We start from the raw sequence: 22315 nt of genomic DNA, 5'->3' as shown, positions 1-22315 counted from the left end.
TTTGAGATTGCTGCACAACAAGCTGCTCTTGATGTGTTCCAGTGTCAACTGAAAGGCTGTTTGTTTCACTATAGACAGGCCATATGGAGAAGTGCCTAGCGATTTGGTCTTCAGGCAAGTGTCTCCACTGATCCATTTGTAAACCATCTCATCAGTCGTGCCTGTGCCATGCCTCTGCTACAACTGTGTGACATCAACAATGTGTGACAGAATGCACTTGAAGACGTTGATCTTGACAATCCTGATGTGAAGAGATTCACAGACTGTGTGACTGAGAACTGGGTGGAGAAGCCAGGCCTTCCTACATGGAACCACTTCGACAACGACGGTTTCAGAACAACGAACCATGAGGAGGGCTGGCATGCTAAGATGAACAAAACTGGTCTCGTACATCCCAACTTGTACAAATTCATCAGCATCATCCAGAGAGTACCTAGAACTAGACCAACGTCTCTCTTGTATCTGGTGCGAAAACTCCAGTTGAATATGCAGACTCTGTGTCCCATGTCATTGGCCTGTGAGGAAAATGTGTTAAACTGACTCCTGACTGTTAGTTCAAAACAATGAAAGTGCTCTGTGATATGTACAATACATATGTCTGTTAATTGTATTAGTGTTAGATTATTTGTTAAATGAAAGCAAATAAATTTTTGAAATGTACTTCTTGTCATGACTATTAGTGCTAAACAAAGAACTATATCATGTTGAATATGTCTGTGAATTGTTTGTTATGAAAATGAATGCAAATGAATTTATGAAATGTATTTCTGTACTTTTTCATTGCCTGATTTACATGATTTACCAAGATTGACAAACTCATGGCAAAACAGGTGGCAGTGAGGGAATAAAACTTTTAGACGACCCCAATGTGTTCTATTGTTCCCTTAATCAACATGCTTGAGTGCATCCAAAATTGAAAGCAATAGGTGGTGGCAAAGTGAGGAGACCCTGATGGTGACAATTATCAGTGGTCTGTAACAATGGTCTGTAACAGACAGGATGTGTTGCCTAATGACCTGTGATTATAGCAGATAGGATGTGTTATCAAATGAGCTGTGATTATAGCAGAGAGGATGTGTTGTCCAATGAGCTGTGATTATAGCAGAGAGGATGTGTTGTCCAATGAGCTGTGATTATAGCAGAGAGGATGTGTTGTCCAAAGAGCTGTGATTATAGCAGACAGGATGTGTTTTCCAATGAGCTGTGATGATTGCATGTAGAATAACACATATATATGAGCAGTATTGCATCAAAGAATTAACAAATGTGAGTTATGCAACTCATCACCTTTTCAAATATGGGTATATAGCGAGTTGTAAGAATCTTAACGAAAACAGACTTGGAGCATTTACTACCTCGCAATCTTTCACACTTCCATTTTCGATCGGCACACGCTGGCATTCATATCAGCATTTCAACTTACATAATGTTTTGTGAAAGATTCAGTAATGCATCGTTTCTAAGGCTCACACATCACTGTTATTGAGAAAACATTCAAAGTTCCACTTATTGAAACTTTCTGTAATATTTTTAACTATGCTGACCCATGACCACCATGCTTGAGAACGCCATTAGTTCTGATCAAAGTCATTGGTTGGGTCACACAGTATGATATCTGAAAGCCAAACAAAACAACTATTACTTCTTGATATGTATTAGGTTGTATTTATTTCAAGCAATGGTTTTTTCCTAAATTTGTTTGTCTTTCATTTCAAATATTCGATACTAAATTTAACCACATGTACTGGTCATAATAAATATAAAGTTTACACTTCATTAGTACAAATCTGCCTACATAAGATTAATTTTGCTTGATGTGTGACGCATCAAAAACTAAAATAGTGTTTTGTTTAACTGAAACTGAGTAAATTACGCAATTACACAGTCCAGATGCAACACTGTGTTAGTTGTCTAATGGTCAGCCCTCTTACCCTCTTAGACAACACATTCAAGTTGTCTACAGTGGAATTTGGCAACAAAAGCTTAATTGTTTTACTAATGACCTGCCAGTAAAATGATGATAAATGGTGACATTAAACACATTATTGACTTTGTACCATGCCACGATATAAGTCTTATGATAAGATCCAGATGCTCGTTTTTATTGCTTATTTGTTCATTTTCTAAAGGCCTTTGATTCAGTCAATAGAACATTATTGTGGTATTCGCTTTTTACACAAGTTATTCGGGGTCGATTATTTTCAGCTTTAAGAAATATGTATTCCAAGATTCTGGCTTCTGTTCGTCTCAGTTATTCGTCGATTGGTGATTACCTCAAATCAGTTAGTGGTGTCCAGCAAGGTTGTGTTCTAAGTCCAATTCTCTTCACAATGTGTGTAACAGAATTTCATAGTATGTTATAAAATCAGTAAAATATGTTGCATGAACAGTGCAAAAATAAAACCTGCAAGTTATATAATACACTTACAGTATTCTCCATTTAGCATTTTCTTCTCATAGTCGTTTCATCCATGATATTTCTTTAGCACAAATTATTTCCTTTATAATAGAAACATTTAGTCCTCCATGCTTTGGTGGCATGCTTGGAGCTACTCTTTTGACTCTATCCAGTTTATTGCTCCATATGAATTTAAAACATTTGGACTGAAAAGATTTCAGTATCATATCAGGAAGTGATGGTATGTATGAAAAAAGATGGTTGTTTCACTTCCAATCACAGCAAAAATAACTCGGTTTCCGTTCTTGCGGAAACCTGATGGATACTGGGTAATGTAGGTTTCCGCTGGGTTTCAGTTTCAGGAAACGCGCAATGAGAGTTTCCGCATAGTTTCCACAACTGAAACTAACAAGTCTTAGTTTCCGTCATGTTTCCGTCAACTGAAACTGTAGTTGGAAGTTTCCATTTAGTTTCAGTTTACTGAAACCTTTATAGCTGGAGTGAGTTAGTTTCTGGTCTTGCGGAAACCTTGTGGATCTTGGGTAATGTAGGTTCCCGCTAGGTTTTTGTACAAGGAAGATGACAATGAGAGTTCGGTTAGTTTAGAAAGCTGAAATATGTTGTATTATCTTGTTATATTTATTACATATTTATCTGAACAAAAAACAAACTCTGGAAATGTTATGATTCAACTGTTTCATTTCTTAGAAAAGGTCACATTTTAATGCAACAGGGCAGTTGCAGTAGTACACAATTCGCTGTATTAAGAAACTGGCGCGCTCAGAGAAGAGTAACAGAATTCTCTCCACACAAGCATTGCTCAGGAAGTTGGCACACTGAATGAAGACGAGCTAGTCACTACACAAAGTGCTTTGTTCTTCTGTAGATGTTTGTTGGTGTATGCGAGTCCTGGTTAATATCTGGCGAAACATCTGAATCCGAATCAATCAGGCTCTCACATTGTGGTGGTAATAGCTCGCAAACCTTGAATGTGCTGTTAATATCTTGGTCACTGTCAGTGTCTGGAAAGGAAAAGGACATTCAGTTTGAATCATCAATTCAACTGAAAGACAATTCACTGAAGAAAAGCTTGTAAAATCTTAACATTTCCAATGAATGAAACACAGCAATATATATGATAATGCAGATAACATGTATTACAAATATTAAATACGTATTACCATTTGCTCACTTTCAGTTATTACAGTTACATGTATGATACATACATTAAATATATTAAACATGGATAGCAAAGTGACAGTGCAAACTCGATTTTAGTGAAATCTAAAAATTCTTGGATGACTTACCTGATGAAACATTTGTCATTCACCCGAAAAATCTTTACAAACAAACAAACATCTTGTCGTTACGGAGATGGAGATAACGTGTTTTTCTTGAAACAGACGTCTGGCAGTGAGGACAGAAAAGCCGTATTTCTCCTGGAATTTAAAATATATGTATATATTACGCTTTACACTTTGAGTGAGGTCAAAAAGGTTTGTTGTATGCACTTACATAGTGTCTGCTTCATTATAAAGCTATATGAATAATATTGTTATAATAGAGATTCCCTTACCGGGCATATAACAGATAATATAGCGTGAATTATAAATACCAATGAAGGCGTCTTGTCATTCTCCGAGTTTGTTGGTCCACAATCCATATCTGTAAATCAAATAACTGACACAATGATTCCTTCAGAAATATGAAACTTGAGGTGTGATGATAATGTCAATGCATTGTAGGGCTAACACATGCAACATGTACTGATGGACAAGGTTTTAATGGTTATAAAACAAATATCAAATCAAACTGATTAACTGGGACAACTGAATACACAGAACTGTCACAGAACATAAGATACTAGATAATTTGATGAACTAATAAATGTATGATGTGACTTGGTTGAAATATTTCTGGAGTACAGATTATATGAATAGATATAACGAAGACATATATACGGAATATCTCTGGGTACCCATGTTAAAACAAATATTGTAGAAACCAACCATATTTCAGAAACTTATTTCTCGTGATTTTAGGCTGTCTTTCTTGACAATTACTTGTCGCAATGTCCACAAAGAACTGTGTCCCTGCAGCAGAAAGTGCCACGAATAGTCTACAGAAATTATGCATGTACAAATCATAACCAAAGGGTCAGTGGGATTGTACTTTATTCTTCATTCACATTGTCAAATGAATTAAGGTTTGAAAGAAATTTTGACACATCACCAAATTATATTATTAATAGTAGTAAAGGTATTCATCAAGTTAACGTAAAGGGTAGATAGGGATAGTAGATCTGGGTGTATAACTGAGAAGAGCAAACAATGTTAATATTTCTAACCCCCGTGAGCACTGTGCGTAAATTACTTACATGGTACGTGGGGAGGGGGGGGTCCATCCAGTAGAAATATATCCGGATACTACCTTCTCCTGACAGGATCTTAGAAAATAACTTATTTGCCACAATAAAGTTTCCCATGAGTGCTAAATCAGTAGGACTCGGGCCTGTTAAAGGAAGGTGAACACGTTTTCACAATTAATCACTGTTAATAATCACAAGGCCTACATATTGATGCTTGACACTGAGAAAAAACAATCAGTGACGCTAAAAAACTGAAAAGACTGCTAAAACCATAACTGCCCACTGTTGTCACTTTGAGTACTTACATTCAATCCGCTGAATTCCACTTTTCACACTCCCCTTTGATGTCGGCAATGTAAACAAATAAACGAATGGCGACAGGATCACGTCCACGCGAGACTATCTAATTGTTACAAAAACAACTCACAACAGGGAGTACCCTCTTCTTTTGTTGTAGAACGCGGAAATCTACTGTCAAATGGTCACATTAGATTTATTTTTAAAAAAACAATGACAAAGCTGTGTATTTCCCGTGAGTGTTAGCGAGACGCCATCTTGTTTGGCGGGTAGGAACAAATTTGTTTTCCTAGCAATTATTTTCAAAACTTTAAGCATAAGATGGCTGCGTCGTGTAAACTTTGCCACGGCCACCTCACTTTCCCAAAAAGCACTCGACGAAAGAATTCGCGACTTGGAGAAGAAAGCAGAGAACGGATGCGAGGAACTCGGAGTACCTCGGATGTGTCAGGTAAGACCGAGGTTTTTTTTTATTGTCAAATAACGTTTTAAGAATTATTGCGTCAATGACTGAAATCCGGATAGATTCTAAAGTTTATCCCGCGAATGCATATTTTCGCTCGTATTATTTTTAAATGTTATCGTAAAATCTAAGTAAAATAGGCCTGAAAAATAAGTTTTTTTATATTTCATTTCAATAGATCGACATGGTATAGAATACACCAAGCTTGTATTTGTAAGTAACTATCTTAGTACTAACCACAAGTATTTATTTAAGTTTAAAGGAGCAGACTTTTGATTTTGGTGCTCCTGTTAATCCTGGATCATTAGTGAATGAAATTTTTGCGTTGCAACTCGGTTAACACTTGTACAAAAGGTGTTGGGGAGTGGGGATGAATTACGATCTGCATCACAAAGATCCGCCATATGTAGTGGTTCACTCATGAGTGTACTGGGTATTGCAAGATATATTTCACCAATTCAGATATATTTTAAAGAATGATAAAAATGATGGGCTTTTACAATGCAACATTTCGGTGTAGTTTCTTAAATGCAATCCTGGATCATTAGTGAAATTAAATTGTTTACCCCCAAATTCGCTCAGAGGGGTCAGTTGTGTTTCTGAACTATTTGAGGCAAACACTAAATTCATATAAGAAACTGTTAGCTTTGCGTAGGATACATTTGAAATTTCATGTAATTTGTCAGTAATTCAATACATATGTGTTGAGCTTAATCATATATATACCTGTTATATATATACCTGTTATATTTAACGTATTTGATTTAATCTTTCAGGCTGTTGTGAGAAAAATCTTGACACGACTGCTCCTGGACGATCACCCTTGTCTATCGAAGGTATGTGCTCATGTTACTAGGTAATTTCACTTTGAATATTTCATTTATTCACTTCCCTACGTACGTTTTCTCAAAATGAAAAAAAAACATGAAAGTATCATTTGCAAATGGAATTGAATAGCCGGTAAACTAAATCAGTTTAACATTACACCTGTGTGAAATTGCCATCAAACTGACCCCTTGATTTTACAATGCTTAATTGCTGCAAGGTTATGTCATGTGATATAAATAAACTTCTTTTATCATGATCTTTATGTCAGTTGTTCACTTACCGGTTGCATAACTTTGGCAAACAGGATGTATATAGAATTTGCATGAAATAACACAAAGGATGGTTAGCCTTTTTGGAGGTTATTTCAAATCATTTAACTAAAAAATGGTAAACTTTCATAACAATATATGTATTCAAAGTGATAAATCTGTAGTTTACTTGGTTGTATAATTTTCACTGACGATCTTTAATTTTAATTAGACATTGTGTTGGATGCATGATTGAATGAAGTGCAAGGAAAATGACATTTGTTTTTATTTCAGTAAAGCCGATGACGAGGACTCTATGAATATAGTAGTCAAAGAAACAAGTGACTATATCACTTTAATTTTTACTCACCTGCCTGTCATTATAAATAGCTAATGATTTAATTAATAGTGTAAAGACAGATTTATGGGTGTTAACTTCAGTAACCCAGCCAGCATGGCATATATAAATACCTTTGCCTAACAGATGAACTGAAATGTGTGAAACATGCTGTATAGTACTTTAAACATTTATTTTCAGAAGCGCTTTGTAGAGTGTGGCGGAACAGGCGTGATGATCTCGGTAGACAAGAAACCGGAAAGAAAGTGTCACACAGAACAGCAGCAGCAAAAAAACAAAACAAAAAAAAACCCCAAAAAATCCGTAAGTATATTCGAATATTAACATGTAGCAACTCTTCTCATTACAATGTCTGATGACAGATTCTAAGTTCCGGAAATATACATTTAAAACGTTTATGGATTATTGCTTTTTACATTCTTAAGATATGTAACACATGATTCAGATCATAATTTCATAAATCATAACATAAGAATCAAGTCAGTTAATGATGACATATAAACATGTTACTACACTTCAGTGACTACATGTCACTTCCGAGCAACAGATTGTGTGTCCATAAGAAAATAGGATATGTCATTAAATGTGATGAACTGCTTAACTTGTGTTGGGGTGATTAATAAAGTAAATGATTTTTCACGACACTTCCTTTTTAATAACTTGCAATCCATCTTGGCATTATGGTTTATCTGTTGATTGATTTTTGTTTAATTTTCAGAAAATTGCACTGCGCATGAAAAGCCTGAAAACTATTGACTGGCCAGATCGACGAAAGGAAAGGGTTTCAACTATACTTACCTTGGAAATGACTTCACTAGTTGTGAGTGATGAAGAAGATGCCAATTTATTGCTCTCTTACCCCTTTACTTGGGAATCTAAACTCAAGACGTCTGCACTGGACTCAACCACAATTTTCAACGCCACCACCAAAGCTAAGGCCAACAAGCTAAGACCAGGATGCGGCATCCAACCAGAATGACAGAGATATCCGCTGAAGGATGCCCAAGTGGGCTAGTAAATAGCTAATCGATCACATGAACGCAATTTTATCTGTGATCAATTAAAATTGAATTATTCTCAATGTAAAACTTTAATAGTTTTGATATTCTGATTGTATTTCAATTAATACAATTTTATTCAATCTTAATTTTTATCTATTTTCAAAGAGACCTTTATTTACTTTAAATACATTTTTTGTACTAACCTAAGTTCTTTATTGCATTTCATTTCATTGTTGTATTGTATTGCATGGTGTGTGTTATTATATGTTTAGCATTGACTGACTGGGGTGTGTTTTTCTGTGTCAGCGTAAGGAGGTGCAGGAGGAGTCAAGGGATGCAACTGTTATAGCATGTTTTTAGAAATATTTTTGTCATAAGTTACAAATGTTGATCTGTTATCTAGTGCTATATCTTTTTATTATTTATTAGATATATGTTTGATCCATATTTGTCTGAAAATAAAACAGTGAATCTTATTGTATCTTTTGTTTTTCTTTCTGTATACTCGATGATTGTACATAAACTCCTTATATTGTCTTTGCCAACCAGGAGTAACAAGAATGTTTTATGCAATGACACACATTGAATGACTCCTGTGACCCGAGTAAATGAAATGCTGTGGAAAGTTTTCTGGCAACAGAAACTCTGCGGAAACTATGTAGGTCAGTTTGTAACTGAAACTCTGTGGAAACCTGATGGAGTCCTGATAACTGAAACTCTGCGGAAACCTGATGGAGTCTTGGTGACTGAAACCCTGCGGAAACCTGATGGATCTCTAACTTAACTGAAACTCGACGGAAACTTGTTGGAGCATGGGTAACGGATACCGTGCGGAAACCCTTAGAAAGTGGGTAATTGAAAGTTTCCGTCATTGCGGAAACTCAGTGTAAAAGAACGGAAACTCACTGGATTCTTGGTGGAAACTTAAGTTTCAGTCCACTTTCCATCAGGTTTCCGCACTGCGGAAACCAGGTTATTTTTGCTGTGAATCTACTCGTGTTTATATTTCAATGTTTATTTCTGAAAAATACCTACTCTCAACTGTAAGAAAATGTTTTAAAGTTTTATGCATTATTGAATGTTTCTCCTTGTACATTAAAGTAATCGTATCAGAGGCATACTCCCGTGTTATATATATATATATTATCATGTACGAATTGTTGGTTTATAATGTTGTAACCTGTATTATATGGTTGTGAACAATTAACTCCATGGTCACAACAAGAATAGGCAGAATGCCAAACTAACAGGATCGCTGATAAAGGCTCTCGACATCACAGTTCTTTAGTGTGTGGGGACACACTCTCCGTCAGAGGGGGATCGTATCAGAGGCATGGAATTATGATTTTGTTATAATAATCATGGCCGAGGAATTATGATTGTGGTTATAATATTTAAATCTAGGGATGATATTATAAATAATAAGTGATCAAGGTGTTCTAATAGTATATTTAGAATGGGAAATGATAAATAAAGGCCTGTGATGTAGAAAACATAAACAGGGTAAGAGAGGTTGGTAATCGGCTGCAGAGGAAATAAGCACGAAAGTAAGTCGTCAGAGCTTATTGGGGGCAAGTCTAGATGGTTGATAGAGTAGGTAAAGGGAAAGTGACGGTACTGTCCAGATGGAGCCACTTGTCCACCGACCTCGGCAGCAGTTCGTAGTATTCCACGAGACATATATGGTTAGGAGGTAGAAACATTGAGTTTCTTGGAATCCACCTCGCAGCCTCACAAATATGGCATTGGGGGTACGGAATAAGGAGGGGGGAGTGAAAAAGTATGCAGGGTTAGGGGTTGTTGACCCATGGGCAAAAAGAAGAGGGTTGGATGTGATGTAGGGACCCAGTTTTAAGCGGTACCAAAGTCCAGAGTCGGGAGTCTGGTGCACTCACACTCTTGGTGTTTGGTCACAAGGAATCGTCTAAAAATCTATCTTAAAAGGCACCAGCATTCGGCTTACGACGGAAGCTTTGCGGCTGAAGTCTTGTAGAGTGACCATGGAGTGGGTTGATCAGCAACACAGTTAGTTTAAATAAACCATTAAATGAAGATCATCGTCTTGTGGTTGTAAACTCCAAGGGCCCCCAGGTACTGACATTGTACCTCTCGCACATCCCCTATCATCAGGACCGAAGTACGGGGGTATACCATAGTTCGGGTAAGGACACGCCATCCCAGGTGCGGGATTCTGTCAGGAAAACGTCATCTACCTGGCAGCTAACAGAGTTACTACCATACCTTGGAGAATCGAACATCTAGACAATGGGTGAAGGAAAGAAATTAAAGATAATGTCCTAAAACTGTAGGGAATTGAATAATGCATTTAAAAGGAAATTCCTACATAAAAGAGCAACAGTTTACTCCCTTCAAGAAACTCCTTCCTCAAAGAACCAAGAACAATGTATAATACACCAATGGGGATATATAATCAATGCTACATGAGCTCATACAAAAGTTATGCAAGGGGTATTGCCATATGTTTTGACAATACCATCAAATTTTCTGGAAGACTGGAATCTAGAATTTAGTATTGGGCAAAAAAAAGGATACATTTTACTATAAGAATATTAACAACCCCAAAGCACGAGAAAAGTTTATAGTATCATTGAACTTCTAGACCTGAAGGAACCTTGGAGGGAAGCACATCCTTGTGAAGATGATCCATATCTGGCGCCAGCCATTTCCTTTTAAACAGGTGCATTTGGCGTCTCATAATCTTTAAAAAAGTAAGCTAAATACAGATATACTACCTAGCATGGATTCAGACAATTCACTTATTTCAATAACACTCTCTTTATCTGAAACACAAAGAGGCAAAGGATTTTGGTAACTCACTACTACATGATGAAGCTTATGTCAAACTAGTTAAAGAAGCAAAAGTCATCAGAAGAAGACATATACCCCCGGCCCCCACATATTTGAAAGGACAAATCATCCAACAGTTACTTGATGTTTTCTTAGATTAAGTTTGAATCGTTTCCATGGAAGTCATGAAAAATATAAATGCCAAGTATCTGTAAAAAAGCAAAAGGCACCACTTCAATATCTGTCACATATATTTGCCCGGATCTGTTGAAAGATATGAAATGTTTTTCTAAGCTGTGCTCTGAAAACAAAGTCTATCCCTCCATTTTGAGACTAAGTCAGAATTGTTTCAATACAAACCAGGAAAAATAAAAATGCCAAAACACTGGAAATAGAAAAAGGCACCACTTTGTGGTCTGCTTCAAATATCTGCCAAGTTTTCCTGTAAGATATTGATTAGTTTTCTAGCTGTGCCCCAGAAACGAAGTCCATCCCTCCATTTTGAGAAGTCAGAATCGTTTCCAAGGAAACTGGAAAAATACTAAATTACAAAAATCTGTAAATAGCAAAAGGCACCAGTTTTGCTGACAGATATTAGGAACTTTTTGAGATGTGCTCTGGAAACAAAACACACCTCTCACTTTTGATACTAAGTCCAAATTGTTTACATGGAAACCGAGAAACTAAGAAATCACAAAAACCTGTAAATAACAAAAAGCACCATTTTAGCTTCTCATTGGTATATGACCCTAGTTTTGCAGAATAATAACAAACAGTCTGCTTCAGAAACGAAGCCCATCCCTCCATTTTGAGAAAAAATCTTAAAATTTTCCATGGAAACTCAGAAAATAATAAATCACAAAAACCTGTAAAGAGCAAAAGGCACCACTTTGGGATCTGCCACATATATCTACCAACTTTTGCTGACAGATATTTTTTTAGATGTACTCCAGAAACGAAACACACCTATCACTTTTGAGACGAAGTCCAAAACATTTCAACTGGGTCACAAAGAAAATGATAAATCACAAAAACCTGTACATAGCAAAAGGCACCACTTGAGGTTCTGATTGATATAGCTACCAAGTTTTGAAGAAAAATATTGAACAGTTTTTGAGTTCTGCTCCGGAAACAAAGCCCTACCCACCATTTGACTAACACCAAAGATTGCACTAGTTTGCCTGTTCTGTACAGTAGTTTTTCTAGTCTGTATACTAGTTTGCACTAGTTTTCCATATGGACAATTGTGCGAATGTAGATAGGTACTGCAACCAAAATGCCTCTGAAAAGACAACTATCGGAAGACCAAGTGGAGGAGATTTGCAAGATGCGTAGAAAAGTCCCAGCACAAGAAACAAGACAACGGTTTGGTATTCGTTCCAATTGACTACGCAAAATATGGAGTGCGGCCACAGAACTGTCTAACAACACAACCGGAGAGAAATCTCCAAATCCGGTGTCCACAGATGCTTTGCCCTCGGCCATCTTGCCCGCTAGTGAGACGTCTGCCAGCAGCGTATTGCCTGCGACCATCCTGCCCCCGTGTACCGACAACGTATTGCCTGCTGAGGACCGCCGCCTACTGCGCCCAGCATCCAGGACTTCTACAACCGCTTGGGGAGGCTCGAGGCTCTTGTGGAGCAACCACAAATACATTGCAGGCTGCCACAAATTTGTTGGTCGACATCTTCTCAATGCTGGACAGGAAGAACTCCAAGAGGATATGGAAAAAGTCGAGAAGAATATAGAAGACATCGAGGAGGAACAAGAAGAGACCCGTCTGGATATCCAGAAGGTGCGGCTGATGCTAGAAACAGCCCAAAGGTGGACCTACCTTTTGCTGGCTGCTGTTTTTCTCTGGAAGGTATTCCTGGAAGCACTGCACATCAACCAAACAAGATGATTCACAGTTTGTGCACCCCATACACAAACAAGACGATGTGAAGTCCAGGACCCCATCCACATGAACTAAAATATATTCACCTCCAATTACAAATGATGTATATTTTTTGTTTGCATATATCTTGCACCTCGAACTACAAACAATGTATATTTTTTGTTCGCATATATCTTGCACCTCGAACTACAAACGTATGTTTTTTGTCTGCATGCATATCAGACTACAAACAATGTATATTTCGTGTCTGCATGCATCTCGGACTACAAACGATGTATGTTTTTGTGCGGACTACAAACAATGTATATTTCGTGTCTGCATGCATCTCGGACTACAAACGATGTATGTTTTTGTGTGGACTACAAACGATCCATATTTTTGGTCTGCATGTTCCTCGGACTACGAACGAGTAATATTTTTCGTCTGATCTATGAATGATGTATATTTTTCATCTGGACTACAAACAATGTATATTTTTCGTCTGCATGTACCTTTCCATTGCACTAGGGTTGCCGAAACTCATAGTACCCTACAGATTTTAAGGCTCCATTAAAGGGAGACGGGTTGTGTCATTTTGGTTTTCGTGTTTTTGAAAGAGGGTCTAGATCTATGTTATTGATATGGTAGGCTTATATTTGAGATGATTTAGTAACCCCATTAATAATACTACTTCCCACAGAGTGGTTGACAGATAACCAGCTATGTTATTCTGCCCTTCGATATATTTCACTGTATAATCATATTGCAACGGTCGATGATCTGTCAACAACTCAAATGGTGCACCATATAGGTACTGATTCACGTGCCTACACAACAGCCAGCGCCTCCTTTTCTGTTTCTGAATACCGTCTATCAGTGTCTGACAAACTCTTGCTTAGATAAGATATGACTCTGTGCACACTTTGTCGCTTCTGAACTACTACTGTTCCAATTCCAACAGAACTTGCAGCTACTTGTGTTGGTACATTCTTATCAGTATCCTCATACCTTCGCACTAGTCAAGTATTTCTTCAGCTGATTGAAAGAAGTATGTTACCCAGGTCCTCAAACAAACTTCACATTGCTTCTTGTTAGATGTCTCAACGGCTCCAACACAGTTGAAAGGTTTTCTATATACCTTGCATTAAAGTTGACTAATCCTAGGAGGCTTCTGATTTCTTTTGTGTTGGTTGGTTCTCGAGCTTCGAGAACTGCTTTGATTTTATCATCCGCTGGACTCACTCCCTTCTTGGATAAGATGTGTTTCAGTAGCTTTTCCACTCTAAATTGACACTTCCCAGGATTCAAAGTCAGTTCTTTGTCCTGCAACACTGACAGAACCTTCGCCATTTCCTGTCATGTTTTCAATATTAGCAACATGAACAACGATGAAATCCATGTTATTCACACCTTCACATCCATGCAATACTTGCTGGACAGTCTTCTGAGCACAACAAACACCAAACATCTGTCTTTTGCACCGGCAAAGACCCTTGTGATTGCTGAATGTTGTGATTTGTCGTGAATCTGTAGAGAGTTTGTTCTGATGTTATGCCCACTTCACATTAAGTTTACTGAACACTGCACTTAGGTTAAGATCCTGTAATACATCATCAATAGTAGGCATCTGGTGTCTTACATTGTGTCTCACATCTTATCCCATTGTTTGCTGTCTATGCATATCCGAATGTCCTCACCACCAGGTTTAGGTACAATTACTGTTGGTGGCACTCGGTCCTGAAACTTTTTCTATGATGTCAAGGTTTCCTAATTCTGTTAACTTGTCTTCTGGTTTGCTCTCGAGATGATCTGGAACTCTGTGTAGTTGCTATACCACTAGTTCCACAGTTTCATCAATAGGAATTGTCATTTGTTAATCCTTGAGTAATCCAGTAAACAGGTCTGGAAATTCTTTTACAAAGTGTCTGGGAGATTCCAACTTATTAACATTGTGTCCCAGAGCCAAAACTCCAAGTTCCTGAGATAGATCCTTTCCCAGGTCCATCATGTTACACAATGATAAATTCAGCCTTGTTTCCTTTGCTTCACCCACAGAAATGTCATTGGTAAATATACCCAACACTGGCAATGGTTCATTTACCCCATATGGATAATGTCCCTAGTAGTTCTCTCACATGTGTATTTAATATGATCATTCTTCATAGTGTTCCACGTTTTCTGTCCCACAACGTTGAACATCAATCCACTGTAATCAACATCTTTAAAGATACACCCCCAACACTGACTGTAATTGTGCCATCAAGCATTTCCTTAGCTTCATTATCAATTCCAGATAACAAATTCCTTTTCTTTAGAATCTGCATCCTTGGGTGTCTCATCTGTTGCTTGTCTCACTTTACTATGATCTCTACCTTTTCTCCCTGTTTGCAAATTTCATGTTACACATTTTCTCATAATGTCCTATATAACATGCAACTATTACACATCCTCTTAAAAGTGCAGGACAGCTCATGTCTTTAGACCAGTGGTCCATGATGTCACATCTGTAACAAGGTAAATCACTCCTGTTTTTATTCACATTTGAGTTTCCCTTGTTCCCAGACTTTCGGCTGTCTCATCAGTTTGAACTTCTCACACCATTCACGACACTTGCACCTTCAATAGCCTTTGCTTGTATTTCCGATTCCTCCGGCGCTCTAGCCATCAACACCAAAATGTTTCATGTTAAATCTCCCCCTTTTTTTCCAACCACTTCATTCTCAACCTGTGTAAGGAACATTCTCTATGACCTGGTCTCGAATTCATTCGTCAACAGCTGCAATATCTCTAAATTCACAATTGTCATTCGTCTGACACAAAGCTCAAAAAACGTGCTTCTCATATGGTACATTCACACATGGTCAGAAATATTCATTCAAGGCAAACTTTTGCTTTGTAAACATCACCCTCATCTGTGAATACTGACGTAGAATATGTCTTGCACTTCCATTCCAGCCATATGAAGTAACAGAGCCTTTTTTTACTCTGCATTCTTGACTCCCTTTCCATCGGAACAAAAATTTGAATGCACACGACGATCTCCGCCATTATGGCACGAGACTGGATGTCTTAGAACAGTTAAACACAAGAATACCCGCAATGTCAGCCAGTTTGACAGAAGCAACTGTACTGTCAATTTACCTTGACACCAATTGTACCATGTGTAACTTCCCAAGTTATTCAATCTCATTTAAGACATGCTGCTTCTCCACATGTGTAGGTCTTTATTGAAAAACTCTGTCTTTGTACAGACTGTGCATGCCAATGCATATCTAAATTGGTCCAATACAAAATGCCAAATCCGAATGTACTTCAATCTAATAATGAAACATGATTCAGATTCAGATTGTGATTTTAGAGTACAAACGCTACAATCCTACTTTGGCTGAATTTCTGCAATTATAACTCCTACAAATGCTTTCTTGGATGTTGAATCAGAATACAGCCAGTGCAAGACAATTTGTGAGTCAATCCATAGTTGTCTGTTTCAACGGTGAAACGCGTGCCTTTGCTGCTGAAAGTTTGATGCTGGGTTCCTGTGACGTTGGTCACAACACACAAGTGCATGTTCCATATACTATCACACAATAAATGAAGCTCAGGGATCCCAGTCGCATCATGAGGTTTCAAGCATCTGTCAAACTGGATGTCGTTCAAGTTTTCTAAGTCTTGAAATAGATTACATCACATTGTGATTCATCCTACTGTAAGCCTTGCATCTTCCAGAAGCTATGAGAATTGTGATCGAGCTCTGATGGTTCTGGCTGTTGCTAGTCCCAGAGGATTATAGATTTGTGACAAAAACAACTCTTTTTGTCAGCTTTTTCTCATATTTTATGTCTACTCTGAAGCATATTGTGGCACTCCTTCTATTCTAAAATGCTCCAAGTGTTTTCAGCTTATCGTCTGTACTCCCAGGGATTAAAATGTCCGTTATATCTCACAATTCACTCTCATAAATTGTCTTTTCTGCTTTTGAGTTACTGTACCATTTCTATATCTTGAAATTTCCTATAGCAAGTATGATATCAACACTTTTCATATGATTATCTGCAATTTCTCCGATATCCGTTGAATGGATAATGTCATCCATGTGTCGGTCATTCTTGAGGACATCTGCAGCATGTCTGTCTCTATGTTCTTTAGCCATCCTCAGAATGACAAAGTTTGCCATATTCAGTGAAGATTTTCTCCAAAGGTTACTCTCTTGAGGCGACAGACTGTTGGTGTTGGTAGCTGTGACATTCAGACCTCTCCATAGATTTCTGTGAACATCAGTGTCCGACTCAGGAAAGCATATCTGAAGAAACATTTTTGACACATCTCCTTGGAAGAGGAACGGTTTCTCTCTTAATCTTGGCAGACTGGCGAGTAAACCTCCCAGTAAGGATGGTCCTTTGTACAGGAAGGAGTTTAGTGATACTCCTTCAAAGGGTCAAATACAACCCTCAATTTTGAGGGGTGCTAGCCTTCTGTATACACAGTGGTAAGTAATATACTGTAATACTTTGCAATGGTTTGTCAGCAACTTCTGCCCTGTTATTCTCAATGTAGTTGATACAGTGTACCTTTCTTTGGGTTTGCGAGTAAATTCTTTTTAAGTGAAACCAATAGTTTAACTGCCTATATATAGTTGTTTGGTAGAACTTCTATGTTTCTCTTCCAAGGTAGACCTATAGTGAATCTATTTCCAGTTTTCTTGCAAGATTCCCCTAAAAGACTCAGAGTGAGTGAGTTTTAGTTTTACGCCGCACTCAGCAATATTCCAGCTATATGGCTTTGGTCTGTAAATAATCGAGTCTGGACCAGACAATCCAGTGATCAACAACATGAGCATCGATCTGTGTAATTGGGAACCGATGACATGTGTCAACCAAGTCAGTTTGCCTGACCACCTGATCCCGTTAGTCGCCTCTTACGACAAGCTGAGTCGCCTTTAATGGCAAGCATGGGTTGCTGAAGGCCTATTCTACCCCGGGACCTTCACAGGTGTAAAAGACTCAGAGCTTCAGAGCTACTCTGTCATCCTTTGGCATAACTTTTTTCAAACATTTTTTCAAATATATTTGGTCAGCATGAAGGCGACTGTACTGTACACCTAATATCTACACTTCCTGCCTTGTGTAGAAATGTTACATCCCTCAATCAGACCTGTCTGATCTGACCTGAACTTTAGTGAAGAAACATTGGACTGTTTAAAGTTCTGCTCTGGGATCCCAAAGATCAAGTGTTCATGGACTACTTTACAACAACGTGGGTGGAAGGTCACCAGTTCAGACCAGAAGTCTGTTCAGATCAGAAGTCTGGAACCACTTCGGCAATCGTGGGCATTGAACCATTGAACCAACGTGGAAGTCGGCATCCAACAGATCTGAGCACACTGGACAGCCACACCCAGGAACTGAAAATACAGGAATATTGACACCTGCCTGCGGTCAATGAAGCACTTCTATTTGTGTGTGTAACAATTTTTTATTAACATTTAGAAAATATAATTTTGACTTGGCCACATCCTGATCATCCATTTGTTCACTATAAGAATTAGTGTCTGTAAGAATGAATGTGGCTGAATCTACAACCCATTTACATGTGCTAAACTTCCCAATCTCTGTTTGTGACAGAAACAAATGAGTTCCTCCCTCGTCACTTGTTTTCAATCAAATTTTTTTTTAAAGTCCTACCAACCTTGATACTTTTTTGAAAAGGAAACATTTAATTTCTTTTCTGCAGCTTAACCAGACACAGATATAATAAACTCTGATGCAAGTATCGAATCTTTTTGTTCTTGTATCTACACAGCGATTGTCTTGGAGAGTGTCTAAACCATTGAGGTTTTGCATGTATATGTTCAGCAAGTGTTGGTTGCCAGAGCAATTCTTAGTGATAATGGCCCTCAATTCATTGCTGACGAGTTCAAGATTTTCATAGGAATAAATGGAATCAAACATATCACATCAGCGACAAAACCATTCTGCCAGGCTTAGATTAGCTTAAAGGTTTGTACAAACACTGAAACAAGGTCTCAGAACTCAGAACAAAGATTTCAGTTTGCAGCAGATGATGTATACCATTCTAATCAAAACATATCTCGTGCAACAAGATAAGAATCAGCGCAGTAGCTATGATGGGGTGTCATCTACAGTCAAGACTTGACGTGATAAAGCCATCAATCATTGCAGATGCTCAGCTGAGGCAGATTGTTGACAGAGGTAAAAGCAACATGCATACAGAGAAGTTCGAGATTGAACCGGCAGACTTCTACCCTTGAACTATCGGGAGGGAGAAAAGTGAGTACCCAGTAGTGTGGTAAGAACTAGTAAAGTGTCATATGAGGTGCAGGTAGCTCCTAAAACAGTGTGGAGGAGACATGCAGATCAAATTACAGCCTGTCAGAATCCTCTGACTCCAGAAGTTACAATTTCAGCTAAAAAAGAAATATAAGTGAACATTCCAAAATCTCGAAAAGCCAGTAATACTTGTCAGACAGATGAAGAAAAAGGCGTCAATGGTGTTCCCGAATGATTTCATCCAATCCTGGGAAAGGCGAGCTCAAGTTCGCCTTGATCTGTGAACAAGTAAGTGGTGTTCAATGCACAATTTTCAGGTCAAGTCTTATACAGCTGCAGTATTTTATCTGGTTGAATTATATTATGACTTTTAGGTTAGGTTTCAGAATATGTATAATTTTTTCAAGAGATTTGAATTTTTGTGGATTATCCCATGTATTTCCACAAAATAATTATCTTCATATATAAACTAGGATTATAGCAAAGTTGATATGGTTACAGTTGTATTAGGCTGAGAGGAGATGTGTATTTTTAAAGGATTTTTAAAAAGGTTCATGACCCTGCGTTTTTATTACATTCATTCAAACATAAAAATATACCACATCTGCACCATTCACTTATGAAAAAAAGTCCTAGAAATCATAAATATGCTCCAAAACAAAAAACACTTCAGCCCCACCCATCCATATGCATATTTTTGCTTTTAGCGTTCTGACATCTGTGGGTGTGACATCATACCCGAGAGTCTGCTCTGTGTGTTTACATTTCAGTAGTGTATATGCCATCGAGTTGAAAGTCACACGAAGCGCAATATTTTGAACAAAGCATTGTTGTGGTTATGTACTGGAAACTGGCGACTGCACTTCGAGTTTTGATGATTAACCAGTTGTGTAAACAACATGAGTGTACATTTCCTGAAAAATTCTATTTGACATGAAGAAGGGCATAGATTGCTTATTGTCATCGTGTGGATTTTGTGAACCCACCACGCACCGTCATGTGTGTTCATTACATTTTTGAAGAGGTGCTATGAAACACCACAGTGCTGGCGAAATATGGATACAAACAGGCAAAACTTTATATGGATGCTATATATTGGGCATTCCTTTCAACATTCTAAAAAACACAGCAGCCGAAATGTAAACTGGGGACAGAGACCGAGAGAGTTGCATTCCAGAAACGAAAGTTAGTGAGTGAGTTTAGATAGATGTTGTGGTTTTGGAGCAACATAAACACTTTAGTAATATAAAGAAACAGTTGATGTACAAGTAGGTCATTATTTGCGCTCATGTCTTATTTTCGACCAGATAGTTTTTGTGGATATTGATGGATATATTCCTGAACACAGTAATAGCCTGACTTTGCTCCTATAACTTTAATTTGTTTTAATTTAATATTTGCATTTTGTTTTTATTACGTTGTCGTAGCTTTCAACAGAATCATTGTTTTCATTATGAAGTGTAATGATACAGACGACATACACTAGGGCATGTGTGCGAATTATGATTCATATATACGGACTATAAAATCTCCAGATATTACATTCCTGTTACACATTCGCAGATCGCTTCTTTTTATTAAGTTTCAAAATGCATACATGTATGATTATAAAGTAATTAAGTTTATGAGGCCAAATATAAAGACATATACTGACAAGTGTCTACAAACTGGTGAGTGAACATTTACAAACCAAGTAAATTTAGCAAGTGAAGAAATTTATTGTGCAGTATTTTCACTTCGCCCCGACCTCGCTTATGTTACAGGCTGTGTCATGCAAACTCCTTTCGGACATGATTCAAATACATATTTAACTACTAGTACTAGTAGAAAGTAGTTTTGATTTTCTAACTTGACGAAAACAAACTATAATCTCATTAATTCAAACGGACTTTGGTCCGTGACTTCACGATTTGAAAAATGGCGGCGCCCTGTCTGAGGATGAATGCTATTTAATTTTGTTTTCACCAACTACAAAATCAAAATTACTTTCTACTGGTAGTAAAATATGTATTTTATTTATGGACAATAGGATTTTACATGACATTGCTTATAACATAACAATTTAACTCTTGGAAGATAGTCAATATAATATTACTTACAATAATATTGTCACTTCAACCACAACGTCGCTTCCGCAGAATAAGAGCGTTTTATTCATGAAACTCCATTTTCTATCCTGGAAGCATGGTAGGGGTGAACTATCCATTCTTTTCCATAGAGATCCTCCTTGGGGTACTTATAAGCATTTAAATGTTCCTTAAATTCTTGCGACAGTTGTAACCATATTTTTGAAATAAAAATATGTACAAAACAAAAAACATCATTCTTGTCTTGTGAGACCACCCCTACAGGGCCCCTGGCCCCGTGACAGCCAATAGCAGGTAACCCTTAGGCTATAGCCTCAAGCCAAACACTTCCTTTTCTGTCGCCCGCATGTCCGGACGTGCTCAGACGTTCTTACATACTTAGCAAAGGCAAGTTCAAAGATGAGTACCTCAGAGAGTCAAACTGTATGTATGGTTTATTTATTAGACGCATGGGCGCTCTAGGAATCATTTTTTACAGTGTACTTGTCTAAAATGTTGTAACTTTTCCTGTCCCTGTCGGTTAGCCACGTGGCTGGCAAGATGGAGGACATAGTAGTACTAGTTAGTTAGCTTTGCGCCCATGCGTGTTTTGTTTCATCATTATTACATTACACAACACTAGAGGGGTTATTTGTTGTTTTGCAGTTTAAATCATGCTCAACATGCAAATCATCCATTCCCACCAAAGACCTCCATGATGCATGCTTGAGGTGTCTTGTCGAGTGTCACCATGATGACCAAACATGTGACGTATGTGCGGTATTTACTCCCCAAACTAGAAAGTCCTGCCACGCAGACTTTTTGTTCCACTAAAATCTGCTTAAGGCAGGGGTGGATATTTGGGCGCAGGATCCTCCTTCTAAGAGCTCGCATAAGAAAAAGAGTGCAGCTTCCTCCTTGGAGGGGTCAGCCAAGAAGGCCAGGGTTGCTAGGGACCCTTCCCCTTCGCCTGCTGCTGTATCCCCTGCACCACCCCCTGCTTCACAAGCACCGTTAATATCTTTTGAATCAACTAACGCCTTGTTCCAGCAGCAAATGTCTTCTGTCCAATCTATGATCGATTCAGTGTTGTCGGGCTTCCGTAAGGAGCTCGACGCCCGATCATCATTGGGAGTGCATGGTGGTTCATTTGAGGGAGGCCACAGCCCGGGCTTGGGTCCAGAGGACGCTCCTCCCTCAGGGCAGTCGTCCTGTGCTTCGGGCACACAGACGGACTTGCCTAGGACAGTCGGCCAAAGCTTGGCCCGCGGGGCAAGCGGGGCAACGACGCCCGGTGTCGGCAGCTCGACTTCGGTC

The 22315-nt window shown here is 38.2% G+C and overlaps 1 protein-coding gene and 1 long non-coding RNA gene across 2 annotated transcripts; one reads left to right on the top strand and one right to left on the bottom strand.

Annotated features, from left to right (window-relative positions):
- Nucleotides 1-3079: 3079 nt before the first annotated feature.
- Nucleotides 3080-5153, bottom strand: LOC137256262 (uncharacterized). The gene is made up of 5 exons (XR_010954558.1): nucleotides 5072-5153; nucleotides 4408-4491; nucleotides 4014-4063; nucleotides 3706-3837; nucleotides 3080-3420 (listed from the first exon to the last, which is right to left on the bottom strand). It is a non-coding gene; the product is annotated as an uncharacterized lncRNA (long non-coding RNA).
- A 155-nt stretch (nucleotides 5154-5308) lies between these two features.
- Nucleotides 5309-10013, top strand: LOC137256143 (uncharacterized). The gene is made up of 4 exons (XM_067793847.1): nucleotides 5309-5514; nucleotides 6303-6362; nucleotides 7141-7263; nucleotides 7679-10013. Exons 1-4 carry the CDS (start codon nucleotides 5506-5508, stop codon nucleotides 7937-7939), a joined length of 453 nt encoding a protein of 150 aa, XP_067649948.1. The 5' UTR covers nucleotides 5309-5505; the 3' UTR covers nucleotides 7940-10013.
- Nucleotides 10014-22315: the final 12302 nt, after the last annotated feature.

The sequence above is a fragment of the Haliotis asinina genome, chromosome 11 (assembly GCF_037392515.1).
Source record: "Haliotis asinina isolate JCU_RB_2024 chromosome 11, JCU_Hal_asi_v2, whole genome shotgun sequence".
Lineage (NCBI taxonomy): Eukaryota > Metazoa > Mollusca > Gastropoda > Lepetellida > Haliotidae > Haliotis > Haliotis asinina.
Note: the sequence above shows the minus strand (reverse complement) of the source record. Positions and strands in the feature narration are given on the sequence as shown.

Excerpts from the sequence above, each read along its gene's own strand:
- LOC137256143 (XM_067793847.1), top strand. Across the intron at positions 6,363-7,140 it reads ATCACCCTTGTCTATCGAAG|AAGCGCTTTGTAGAGTGTGG; the intron begins GTATGTGCTCAT and ends ATTTATTTTCAG. Across the intron at positions 7,264-7,678 it reads AAAAAAACCCCAAAAAATCC|AAAATTGCACTGCGCATGAA; the intron begins GTAAGTATATTC and ends TTTAATTTTCAG.